The sequence below is a fragment of the Pipistrellus kuhlii genome, unplaced genomic scaffold (assembly GCF_014108245.1).
Source record: "Pipistrellus kuhlii isolate mPipKuh1 unplaced genomic scaffold, mPipKuh1.p scaffold_m20_p_6, whole genome shotgun sequence".
NCBI lineage: Eukaryota > Metazoa > Chordata > Mammalia > Chiroptera > Vespertilionidae > Pipistrellus > Pipistrellus kuhlii.
This window is the reverse complement of record NW_023425562.1, coordinates 29,874,934-29,888,953: the sequence shown is the minus strand read 5'-3', so window position 1 is coordinate 29,888,953 and position 14,020 is coordinate 29,874,934. Positions and strand designations below refer to the sequence as shown.

Below are 14,020 nucleotides of genomic sequence, written 5' to 3'. Positions count from 1 at the left end.
ACTCTAATCTTAAACCTAATGGCGTTCTTCCCCAAAATAGTTGCTCAGTAACACATTTGCATTCTGTTTTTATGTAATATTTTCCTGGTATTGTTATGAAATTAAAAAAAAAAATACAAACAGCTGACAAAGCTTAGACTCTATTTATCCTAATATGGTGAGGCATGCAACGCCATATTAAAGCTCATCGAAGTGTTGAGTGAGCCTGAGGATCACAATTACTCGTGTGTGATACTTCAAAAATGGAAGGTCATGGTCCCTACTCCCTGTGACCAAGGAGGAAATATTTGTCTCCTTAATTTAAAAAGTGAGAACTCTTCCAGCTTATCCAAAAAATGCTGTCTGTGTACTTTGCCAAAAAAGAATAGTTGGTCATTGCAATTAAAGCATTCCTTAGGTGGCTTGTCTCAGATGAAACCAGCATGTTACTCAGATGCTCATGTCTGTATTTCAGGTCTGTCCCCCCCAGCCCTCAGCAGTTTTATGATAATGTCTTCTCAGAATACCCTTTGCCTCCTCACCCCAGTAGGGTCCCTCTACCTATGCAGGTGGTGATTCTGTTCTCCCTGAACTGACCAGGGGTCTCTGTGCTGCAGGTGGATGTCCCACTTCCCCATCCGAATATAGGGTTTCTTTGTGTGTGTGTGTGTGTGTGTGTGTGTTTGTTTTTAGTCCTCACCAGAGGATATTTTTCCATTGATTTTTCAGAGAGAGTGGAAGACAGAGAGAGACAGAAACATTGATGTAAGAGAAACACAGCAATTGGTTGCCTTCTGCACGCACCCTGGCCAGGGCAGGGATTGAGCCTGCGACCGAGGTATGTGCCATTGACCAAAATCTAACCCGAGACCCTTCAATCCATAGGTTGGCACTCTGCCCATTGAGCCAAATCGTCTAGGGCAAGGGTTTGCTATTCAATATTATATATTGTTTTCTGTCACTATCCCATCTCAAAAGGCAACATAATTTTTTTTTTTCCAATTAAGAAATTCTGGTAAAGTACACATGAGATAAAATTTACCATCTTAATTATTTTTAGCTTGTATTAAGTACATTCACATTGTTGCACAACCATCTCCACCATCCAACTCCAGAACTAATTTCATCTTGAGAAAATAAAACTTGGTTCTCATTAAGCAACTACCTATTCCCTCCTGCCCCAAGCTCCTGGAAACTACCCTTCTACTTTCTGCCTCTATGAATTTGACTACTCCAGGAATCTCAACTAAGTGGAGTTTCAAGTATTTGTCTTATTGAGCCTGGCTTATTTCTCTTAGCATCAAGTCTTCAAGTTTCATTAATGCTGTAGCATGGAGCAGAATGTCTTTCCTTTTTAAAACTGAATTGTTTGCATTATATGCCATATTATGTTTATCCATTCATTCAGTGACAGCTATTTGGATTGTTCCAGGGGTCCTCAAACTTTTTAAAGTAGGGGCCAGATCACGGTCCCTCAGAGAACTGGAGGGCCGGACTATATGAACTACTAATTCCTACTGTAACACCTTGGCTGCGCTCACTGCCCAAAAAACCTGGCGGGCCGGATCAGACTCCTCTGCGGGCCGCATGTGGCCCGCGGGCCGTAGTTTGAAGACGCCTGTATGCTGCGATGAACATGGATGTACGAAAAATGTCTTTGAGACCCTGCTTTCAATTCTTTTGTCCTTTTACCCAGAAATAGAATTGCTGGGTCATATAGTAATTCTACGTTCAAAATTTTTAGAAATCTCCATATTGTTTTCTACAACAGCTATACCATTTTACATTCCTACCAACAATGCACAGGGGTTTCAGTTTCTCCACATTTTTATCAACATTGTTTGTTTTTTTTTATTTTTTGTGACAACCCAAATAGGTGTGAGCAGTCAACTTTTTATCTCCTCTGTCATCATCTTAGATCCTTTGCAGAGATAGACTATGTATGTTTTGACTAAGGCAAATAACTTTCTACTTTATGAATATGTGAAAATTTTAAAAAGTCTTTTTGTTGTAAGTCCTGAATGGCCACAGATTCATTATGAATTAGAGAAGATTAAAAAAAAAGAAAAAAGAAAAAAAGAAAAAGGCCAACACTGAGTGGAGATTTTCCCCTCAATCCCCTCTCTTCCTTACTAGCTCCATTTCTTCACTGACTTTAAATCTAAATTCAATTTTGTGATTTATGACATGAAAGAGACTGATTTTAATTCTCAGATATTCTTTCCTCAGAAAATCCATTCCTCGCTGCCGAAGAATTAACAGGATGCTCTCCAATGAATCCCTCCATTCTCCTGCATTCAGCCGCTCCAACTCACAAGCCTCCGTGGACAGCGCCTCCATGGACAGCACCTCCATGGAGGATTTCTGGCGGGAAATAGAAAGCATTAAAGAGAACAGCATGGGAGGGCAGGAGGAGCAGGCACCAGCTGAGGTCAAGCCTGTGGATGGTAAGTGCGAGTTTCCTTTTCTGGTGTGCTAACTTTCTTTGTATGCTCTCTCTTGTTCTGTCAGTAGATAAAACTCATTTCATTAGTAGTTGAATTTAGTAGAATTCAGCATCTCAGCTACTTGTTCCACTGATTTATATCTACTGGACTGACTCAAAGTGGCTTTTTATTTTTTTAAAAAAGAATATATTTTTATTAATTTCAGAAAGGAAGGGAGAAGGAGAAAGAGTTAGAAACATCAGTGATGAAACAGAATCATTGATCAGCTACCTCCTGTACACCCACACGGAGGATTGAGCTTGCAACCCAGGCATGTGTCCTGACTAAGAGATGAACCATGACCTCTTGGTTCATAGGTCGATGTTCATCCACTGAGCCGTGCTGGCCAGGCCATTTCCTTTTAATATGATTCACCAACAACCTTACTGATGCGGTGGGTTAGTACAGAATGGCACAACTTAGGTTCACTTTTGCATTTTCTGTTAAAGGACAGTTTATAATGCAAACGAGCAATAAAAACAAGAAAGAAAATAAATATTTGCCGAGCTAAGATATTGGAGCTGTGAAGCACATTTGAGGCTTTTATTCACATACCAGTGCAGCAAGCATGGTCCAAGACTACTAGACTGATATTTTGACAGGCATTTACGAATCAGTCTAATCTGCTCTTTAGACAAACCTCATTCAGGAATGTCTGTTTAACGTAGCTCCCAAAATTGTATGTGCAGTGGACTTGCTGTTACAAGATGTTGTTATTCTGAATCCTTTATTATTTCTGTATCTCTAATTTACAATAGCAATTGATTCTTATTATGACTAACTTTTCATTTTTTTAATTGCCTTCTGAAAAATTGAAAGAATACCTTATGTTCAGAATAAGGAGAAAGTAAGAGAACAAATAACTGTTGAACCACATACTCTGTTCAAGGTTGTTTTTTATTTTATTTTACCATTTGTCATAACTACATTGATAAAACAATCCTCATAGCTGAGTAAAATTTTTTGTTATCATTATCTCTATTTTGTCAATAATACATTGAAGCCAAAGGGTATCTTAAAACCTTCCAAATCCATGTATCTAGTAAATAGTAGTATTGGGATTTGAACCTGCCTTTGAGTGATTAAAAGCCTTTTTGGATGCTGTTTAAACCCCTATTTTTCTATTATGATTTTAGTTTAAATATTCATATTTTTTCTTCTTTTGAATTGGTAGTCCAGATATAGCTTATATTTAACTGTCTGGCCAAGAAAAAAAAAAAGCAACTTTACTCAATCTTCCAATTAACTTTATTGTACTAGGAAATACTTTAAAATTTGACTTACTTTTAAAAAAAATACAATACAAACCTTTCATTCATTTCAATAGGCCTTTTCTATAATTTGGGAAAAAAGAACAATCTTAATATATTGATTATTGATATTTCTTATTCCCAGATATGCACAGACCTACAGATATACACCTCATCCAATCAGACAGAGAATGTGCTAACACCCTCTCGGTCATGTTATTTTTCAGAAGGAGAACTTGAAGCAGAGTGGTTGCAAGATGTGGGTTTATCAACCCTGATCTCAGGTGATGAAGAGGAGGATTGCAAAGCCTTGCTCTCCACATTGACTCGAACCCAAGCAGCTGCAGTGAAAAAGAGATATAATACTTACACTCAAACCATGAGAAAAAGGAACAAGCAGTCTGTCAGGGATGTCAGAGACATCTTTGGAGTCAGCGAATCTCCTGTGAGTAAGGAATCTCCTGTCAGCAGGTTTGGTTTGGTTGGGTGAGAAGGTGAAGGATGGGAACATGGAAAACGTATCATCCACTAGGTTTTAAAGTAAACTAAAGCAGACAGCACAGTCCGAAATTTTACAAATTTGAAATGTAAGCTATCATTCCTTATCCCATTCATCAATCTCCCTCAACATTCAATGTATTCTTTTTTTCACTGAAGATATAGGATGAATTTTTGGCAACAGGGCAAGTCTTTGTGGGTGGACTACACAGAGCCTTTTACTTAAATCTAAGTGCTGAGTGGAAACAGGTAAAAGAGCCCCAGTATCATAAGCAAGTCTGGGTGGTTTGTTTTAAATGGAGGTGGGGGTGGGAGAGGAAGTAGGGATAGCCTTTATGGTCAAATAAGTTAAAAAGGTAAACAATTGAAAGGTCTGAGCATTAATTAAGTAGGAGGCAGGTGATTCATAAGAAGCATAAGGGAAGCATGACGTGTCGTGAGGAATGGCTGGTTGAAATTCCACCTTACCTGGGAGTTCCAAGGACACACTTTTACTTCTGAGGTTGTGAATCAGGTTCTCCTATTTCTATGTTTGTTTCATGGCAAGCTCTGCCTTACAACTCATTCATTCATTGCATCATTGCAATGTTGTATCACATCATCATTGATGCAAAAAATAGTTATTGGACACATTACCTGTGCAAGGTCTTAGATTAGGTTCTATAAGGATGGGATTCTTAGAACCTGGAGGGTGATTAGTATATAGATAAAAGGAAACTTGATATTCTGCTGCAATTACAAATAAATTTCCCTGGGCAAGTTAGTTCATCATCTGTGTTAGGTTTTTCATCTGTGTAATTGTAATATCAATAATGACATCAATTAAAATTTCAAGGATTTTGGGTAGCAAGCATAGTTGAAGCCAGTTTACAATTTGAGTTACTTTAGGTTGTCTATGTCATATCTTCCCTTAGATATATTTATCACATTGGCTAGTTGCCACGGAAGCTCACATCTACTCCATTAACCTTTGCATTTGTGCTAAGAATGTCCTAGAGTAGCACTATCATGTAGAACTTGCTATAGTGATAGAAATTATCTGTTTCTGTGCTGACCAATATGGTAGCCCCATTTACATGCAGCACCAGCATTGGAAATATGGCTGGTGTGACTAAGGAACTGAATTTTTATTGTTATTTCCTCTTAATTGACTTAAATCTAAATAGTTACATGTGACTAATAGCTAATGAATTGAATAGCACAGTTCTAAAATCCACACACAGCCACACGTGGAGTGCACCTGGGGCAGAGTGAACAAGAAGGGCTGCAGGCGGCAGGCTGAGTAGTAATGAGGCTGAGGTGCTTGCTACCTGGTTCCCATGAGAGGATGTGATTGGCTTGTTTGTATAATTTCACAGCTGGCAAGGAACTGAAACCCACCACTCAGGGATAATGAGGAAGGATGGCTGGTACCCTGGATAAGGATCTTTGTCTGGCTGGGGTGCCTTATCTGGGGGAGCAGAATGGGAGGGGAAGTTGTGGTTAGGCCATGTATGGCCTCCCCGAGTTTTCCAGTGGTCAAGGCAACACTTAACAGTGGGCCTTATGATAGGCCTTAAGCCACACTGATACCCCACACCTAGCCATGGACTCTCATGAGCAGTCTGGATTTATTTTATTTCTTTTCTCTTTCATCGCTTTTATTTCATCATTTTTATTTATCACTTTTATTTCAATTTCTTAAAGGTCTTATCCCCTTCTTTTAAAGGGTAATCAAGGGGCCGGTGTAGTGCCAAACATATGAAAAAACTTTTCCCTGAGATGGAAGAGGACATTTAAGTTTCACTCCAGCCACACCAAGTTTATAGAATGAGAAAGCAAGTACAACTGACCCTTGAAGATATAAGTGAACCGGGCAGTTCCAATTTCTGTTGTTAAGGGTCAGTTGTACTGGTCTTTCTCACAGGAGGAGACCTAGCATCACAGAATGACTACAGAGAATAGTAAAAAGTATTAATTCGCATAATCACATATAAAATGTTACATCTTCTTGGCAGATTGTACGTTTTTTTTTTCAAAATAAGAATTTATTGAACAATAATGCAGTTACAGATATTACAGCAGGAATAACCAGAGACAGCTAGTAAGAGCACAGAAGTATGGGGTAAATCTGTCCTAACATGCGGTCTATCTTTGTAAATGATCCTGTGTACTTGAGAAGAATGTGTATTCTGTTGCTTTGGGGTGAAATGTTCTGTGCCCAATGAAATCCATCTGATCCAGTGTGTCCTTTAGGGTCACTGTTTCCTTGTTCAGTTTTGGTCTGGAAGATCCCTTTCTAGGCAACTGATTCTATTATATTCATCAGTTTATTCTGTTCATCAGATTTTTTATTCATTTGATTTTTAGATTCACATGTTGATAGATATCTATTTGTTGTTCATAATTTTTATGTTTACCTTTTTCTTCTTCCTCTTCTTAAAGAATATCTTTTAGCATTTCATATAATACAGGTTTGGTGTCTCTGCTTCATTTATCTCTTCTTCTGAAGAATACTCTAGTTCTTTCATTTGGGGGTTGTTTCTTTGTCTCCTCATTTTGGTTATTTTGGAGTTTGTGACTGTGTATCAGGTAGATCCCCTATGCCTCTCATTCTCTAGTGCAGGACAGTGTTAAAGGCTGTTTCTGACTCATTAGATCAGGCAAAGTGAGTCAAAGCCTCCAGAGACTGCCTCTGTTGATAGCATTCCACTTGAATTGCCCCCCAGACAATGGTCCTCAGGTGTGGCCAGAGTTTTTTCAACATAGTAGGGCAGTTGCTTCTGCCTGGATGCTAATTGTTATTTTTAGTCTCTTAAGTGGCCTCAGGGGAAAGTGTTTCCAATAGGGTGGTTGACTGTCTTCCCCAAAGCCAGGCAAATATCTGTGTGAGAAGGATGTCCTCTGTTGCCTGTGGGAATGGCTCTGCCCAGGAAACTGGGGGTGTCTTCCTTCTGAGCTCCAACCTCTCCCCTCCCCACCCCACCTCTGGCCTAGTGCCCAATCCTGGCTTCTACTTAATGCAGCTCCAGTCCACTCTGCCCTCCCTCTGCAGAGCACAAGGTGGGCAGCTCCACAGGGAATTTTGTGTGTTGGCTCTTTAAGAGGGTACCTGAGTTTTCATTTGTCACTCCCTAGCAGACAGCAATCCTGCTGCTTTTCATAGCCAGATGTTATGGGTGTACCCTTCTCAGTTGTGATGCTGTCTGCCAGGGAGCCCAGCTTGGGGATTACATCCCAGAGTTCTCAGTGGCAACCCCCCACAGTTGTGATATTTCTCTGGAACTTCAGTTGCTGTATCTATGTGGTTTCTTACATCCTCGGATATCAGGGTTCTCTCCTGTGAGTCTTCTGTGGATTATTCTGGAAGTTTTTCTGTATTTTAGTTGTAATTCCAGTTTGTTCCTGAGAGCATGTCGGTGCAGCATTCACTTACTCTGCTGCCATTTTCTCCAGATTGGAACTTTTATCCGTTCAGCATATCTGGCAAGAAATATCTCTGGATACTAAAATTTCATATCTAAAAGCTTAAATCCTAACTTGATGAGTATCAAAATGCTAGGCCTTACGCCATTTCTTTAAAATATTTGTAAATATTAATCTATTTGCATTTACATATAATGTTATTGTTGAGAAGTCTAATCCCTCTAAATCTTATTCTAGTGTTTATATTCTGCTTTCATTTTCATATTTCTGGAAACTTTTTAGGTTTATTATTTTTGTTGGAGACCTGGACTGTCATCAGGATATGAATTTTTTTTTCCTCATTCTTATCAGCACTCAGTTTTTTGTTTCTGAAAAATGTTCCTTTCAACTCTGAACATTTCTATTCCCATCATTTTTCTATTTTATTTTTTTCATTTTCTCTATTTTTCATTTAATTGCTTGCATTTAACTCAGATCTCCTAAGATTTCTTTTAAATTTTACATCTTTTTTCCCCCCTGTTTGTTTTGTATGCTAACAACAAAGATTTTTGTCTACATCATTTTGTAGACCCCTAATTCTAATATTTGCACTGAGTGGTTATAATTTAATTAGTATTAATTTTTAAACTCAATTATTTGTTAATTCAAAAGAACTCTTCCTTTTTTACTGATTTCTTCTTTATTGTTATAGATAATTCCTGATTTATGGATACAATAGCCTCTCAAATACCTCTGAAATTTTAAAATCATTATAAGCTGCCTTCTTGTCTCTCAATTATCTCTTTCTCCCAGAGTGTTTATATCACTATATGTCTTTTCAAGATACTAATTTTCTCCATGGCTGACTTTTTAATGTTGATTTTCTCCAATGAAAACTAATTAATTAATGACTTAGGGCAGTGGTCAGCAAACTCAGTCAACAGAACCAAATATCAACAGTACAACAATTGAAATTTCTTTTGAGAGCTGTACTTTTTTTTTTTAATATATATTTTATTGATTTTTTACAGAGAGGAAGGGAGAGAGATAGAGAGCTAGAAACGTCGATGAGAGAGAAACATCAACCAGTTGCCTCTTGCACACCCCCTATCAGGGATGTGCCCACAACCAAGGCACACACCCTTGACTGGAATCGAACAAGGGACCTTTTAGTCTGCAGACCAACGCTCTACCACTGAGCCAAACCGGTTTTGGTGAGAGAGCCATACTTTTTAAACTTAAACTACATAGATAGGTACATTGTTATTAACTTAATCAGGGTACTCCTAAGCTGGCCTTTGCTAAAAACTCAAGGGGCCAAAGAGCCACAGCTTGTCGACCACTGGCTTATGGTATGTCACTGCTATATAATTTCCTGTCATTGTATAGCTATTTTCCCAATTAACTCTTTTTTGAATAAGAGGGAAAACTTTGGATTCTGTATGTCAATTAAGTATGAGAACCATGTATAAATGGAAGTTAACAGCTCCTGCATTAGTACACACAGACACATATTACACACACATACACATACATACACCTCTCTCTGTCTCTCTCACACACACACACACACACACACACACACTCACATACACACACACTCACACACACACACTCACACACACACATACACACACACACACACACACACACACACACACACACCCCTTTAGTGCCAAAGGGAGAATGGTGAAGGACTTCATTTTCTCTCCTAGACAAAGCTGATGTTTTTCTTTTCTTTTCCTATCCATGCCTTTTGTGGAGATTCAGAGATACCTGATCAATGAAAGTCTTCTTTGGTCCCAGCCCTGGACATCTTACCAAGGCAGGTAGCTTACTTCATTCACAGTGTCTTTCTTGGGTTCATACATAGCTCCTGCCTGCTGGTCAGTACAAAGGGCTGCTGGAAGGTTAGCCTGGCCCCTCCGTTCAGAAAACACTTTACAGGAAGTTATCCTGGCCATTACCCTGGAGCCCCTTACTGCCCTTTAATATTTTCACTCTGAGCTTTGTTGTCTACTTGCTTTTTGTGGATCTGTTCTTTCCTTGCCAGCAAGATTGTCTTATGCTGTTCTGAGTCTGAGAAATTTTGTACAGTTATGTAACAAATTACTTACTTTTTACTTTCCACTCTCTAATTTTGAGTGATTGGGAGTGGTGCACCCTCAGTCCTTCATCCTCACCTAAGTTTTCTAGTAGTGCCTCCTTAGCATTGTTCCCACTTCAGTATAGGTATGTGCTTTTGTTATTAATGCAATGCATATACTTTTGGAGAAAGAAAATACAGAGAAGCAAGATGAAAAAATAAAAGTTTCTAAGGTCTCATATAAAAGTTTATGATTTTATTAACATCCTTTATATTTAATTTTGCAAAAGTTGGCTTTCATCAGGGAATAGAATATTTTCATATTATTTTGGAGAATGTCATTGTATTGAAAATGCAGTTAAAAATCTTAGAGCATAAGCAAGAGACCTACAAAGCAGCCCATGACTGTCAGAATAGACTCCAAATACATTTCCTGCTTAATGAAAACCAGAGCGTCTCCAGTGTTCTGTGACTGAGAATGAAATATTTGTGTAGGTCATATGTGCTTGTGAGATAATCTAATGTATTTTCAATCTTACAAATGAAAAAAACTGTCTATTCCCGCTATTCATTTATAAATCATTGCAAAATATAGTCATGATGTCTGATATTAAAGCAACATAATTTTATCACTAAGTTGCATGACTTATAACTACAATTAGAAGTTCATTTTCATTAAAAAATAAGAAATCTGTAGTTCTGAAGTTTCATAAGGATCTGCCCTTTATTTCATTTATTCTGGTCACAGATTCCTTTTCATATTCATCTTTCTGTCTTCAGTTTTTGGGGACTGTCTTCTGTTATGTCTTCCTTTTCCCCACATTTTCTATGTCCCACTGCTTTAGGACACAGATTAGATGGTTGTTACTTTGCTTGAATTATATTTCAATATCCCACAATTTTTTTTATCACGTTAGTTTATTTGCTTTGTGTTCTAGATTTCTTCTTTATGTTCAAATTAGTAATATTTTTCTTGGTTGTTTTTGTATTATTTTTAGCTGGTCTCAAACTTTTTATAAATTTTAGCAAGATTATTCTTATTTCCAAAGAACAACTTTTTTCTCTCTGATGTACTCATTAGTATAGGTAGGCATAGGTTTTTAACTCATAGCATTGATCCATAAATCACTGTGAAGATAAGAATTCAATTATTATAAGGAATCAAATTATTCTGATGTGTTCTTTTTGTTGAGGTATAATTTACAAACAATAACTGCATAATTTACAATAACTATATAATTTACAAATAATAACTGCACTTTAGGTATATGATTAAGTTGTTTAACAAATGTTTGCACCCAAGTAACCATAGTCAGCCAAAATATTAAACATTTCTATTCTCCAGAAATTTCCCTCAGACCCTTTCCAATTTATTGTCCTCCCATTCACAAAGATCACCAGCCAATCAGGAGTGAGTATGCAAATTAACCCAACAAAAATGGCGGCTACCCAGGCCTTCTGCAAGGCCCCAGGGGCTCCAGGCCTCTGGGCAGTGTGGGAAGGCCGAAAGGCGGCTCTGGGCTAGAGCAAAAAGACAACTCCAGGCAGAGCGAAGGCAGTGCTGGCAGCCAGGAGAGGGAAGGCCCATTCTTGCACGAATCTTCATGCTTTGGGCCTATAGTTATAAATGTAGTAGGCACTTTTATATCTGGCTTCTTTTACTCAAAATAACTTTTAGATCCATCCACTTGTTGCTTGTATTAGAAGTTTGGTATTATTATTACTACTAATAGTTCATTGCATAAATATACTACCTGTTGATGGACATTTGTGTTGTTTCAAGGTTTGAGCTATTATGAGTAAGGTTTCCATGAATATTCGTGTAATATGAAGATTTGTATATTCTCATTTCTCTTGGCTAAAGATGCAAAGTAATTCATATTTTTGGCAAACAGCCCCATCAATCATAGTTCTTAAAATCTACAAGGACTAATTTCATAACTAAAACATAACTAAGTTCTATTGCTTTTTTTAAACAACAAATACTAGATTTTTTTTTTTATGTGTATCCTAAGTGGAGGATGTTCTCAACTAAACTTTGGTCCTTGTGGTTGAGCTCATAAAGAAAAATAACAAACTGCCATGTAAATATTTTTTTCAGCGTTTCAGTATCAACTAGATATAAATATTTAGTTTTCTCTAGTTATTTTCCAAATGTAAATATCTGTATAGAGAACATGTTAGGTTTTGGAATGTGAGGCAGTAAGTGGTGCAAACAGTGAAATGTCTGCCTGCAATGTGGATACCATCTGGTCAGAGACATGCACATGTCTCCTCAGGTGGCAGCAAGTATCCTCAGGGTTTAGGATTTACATCTAGTGCAGGGAGAACTTCTGATCAAGACTATGGGTCCTGGTTGTTTTCTCCTGTTCAGGTTCCAGTCGCTCCCCCATAGTCCTGTGTATCAGAATCCTATCACAGCAAGAAAGTGAGATGATCCTCCAAACACATCATCCGTGAAAACATAGGGTAAAAAGGGTTCTACAAGGCATATGATACCATCACACTTTCAGGTGGAATTACAGCTCTCCAGGCCCCTACATTCTCTGCAGTAATTAGTTTATGATGGATTAGTGTAGGAAGGGAGAGGGAAAGAGAGAAAGAAACATCAATAATGAGAGAGAATCACTGATAGGCCGCCTCCTGCACACACACACACACACACACACACACACACACACCCCTTATTGGGGATTAAGCCTGCAACCTGGGTATGTGCCCTGACCTGGAATCAAACTGGTAACCTCCTGGTTCATAGGTTGACACTCAACTACTGAGCCATGCCAACCCAGCTTGGCCCATTTTCTTTTTTCCATTTTCTTTTTATCTACAAATATCTGTCAGTTGATATCTTACGGAATTCTTTACTGGTTTAAAGTGCTGTTAAATATCTGTTCCTTTAAAAAATATATATATGTTTTCACCCTGGCCAGTGTGGCTCAGTTGGTTGGAGCATCATCCCATGTACTGAAGGGTGCAGGTTAGATTCTCTGTCAGGATACACACCCAGATTGCAGGTTCTATCCAAGGTCTGTGTGTGAGAGAGGCAACAAATTGATGTGTCTCTCTTGCATCAATGTTTCTCTCTCCCTCTCCCTTCTTTTCTTTCTAAAATCAATGAAAGCATATCCTTGGGTGAGGATTTAAGTATAGATATATAGTTTTCTATCATTTTTAGTGATTTGAGGTGGGAGGGGATATAGTGATTGTGAAGTCACATCTTGACTTGAATTTTTTTTTTTATTCTTGTGCTTTATCTGTTTCTTTTAAAAAAAAGTGTCGTATTCATTTTATAAAGTAATGCATGCCTTCTATAGGAAATTTAGAAAACAGTGTCGAGTAAGATGACTAACATTTTTTAAAAAAAGGCAAAACTATATGTTTTCATAGGTATAAATTATATCCAACTTTCTAATAGAAAAGAATATTCCAATCTTAAATTTCAGGAAAGCCATTGTACACTGAAGCAAAAATTTCTTCGTCCCAGCTTTATAAATTAAAAATAACTTGATGCTATTGCTACTGAATTTTAATCTCTGAAAAAGGTCATTTTAGTATCTGTTAAAAAAAAAAAGGGGGATAAGTTAAGTTTGTGTTTGGCTGTACGTAATAGAAAATGAAGAGTTGCTTTGCCTCACACAAAGGGATGTGGTCCAAGTGTGACAGAGAAGCCACATAATGCCCCTTAGCATGGACCAACCTCAGGTGACCTTTTGGCATTCTTCCCTGTGGCCATTGTCCTTACTCAGACAAGATGCTTCGCAATTCAGGGCTTTCATCCCTGTGCTGTCATGAGCATACACAAGCTGATCTTACTCTTTTGTTCAAGAAAGCCATAGCTTTGCTGGAAGCACTCTTGGTAAATTACCATTTTACCTCATTGTCCACACTTATCACATGATCACTCTCAGCTGCAAAAGAACCTGGTGATCGAGTTCTGTAGTTTAACACCCAAATCCCTGGAACAAAACCAAGATGTTGCTATGGAAAATGGAGCTTGTGGTAGGCAATGGAAGCGTTTGCCGCAGAGGCCAGTGTCAGAGGGTGTTTAGGCGACTACAATAATGAACCCTGAACAGCTGGATGTAATTGTTTGGGCTCAGGCAGTTGTAACGTCATAGATTGCCACATGTAAATAACTATGTACACAGTGGGATGCACCATCACATTAGAAAATATTTGCCCGAATAAGAATGCACTTTCATTTCTCCATTTAGCCAGATGCTGCTTCTCTCAACAGTACTACCTTGTCAGATGGGTCCCAGGATGAAGAAGGGAAGTTTGCACTTCCCGGGAGTGGCTCTGTGGTAAGTCATCGCGTGCCAAGACAATTGCAT

General features: G+C 38.2%; 1 protein-coding gene across 6 annotated transcripts in view; it reads left to right on the top strand.

The window, feature by feature from the left end:
• The window catches only part of ARHGAP28 (Rho GTPase activating protein 28), a 116,633-nt gene that overhangs the window by 73,232 nt on the left and 29,381 nt on the right, over positions 1–14,020 (top strand). For 5 of the 6 annotated variants that reach the window (XM_045574415.1, XM_045574416.1, XM_036418759.2 and 2 more), the window contains 3 exons: positions 2,209–2,426; positions 3,943–4,160; positions 13,901–13,990. In XM_045574415.1, the coding sequence (XP_045430371.1) occupies positions 2,209–2,426; positions 3,943–4,160; positions 13,901–13,990 (526 nt within the window). The remainder of the gene's footprint in view (positions 1–2,208; positions 2,427–3,942; positions 4,161–13,900; positions 13,991–14,020) is intronic. The other variant, XM_036418760.2, reaches the window with a different exon arrangement.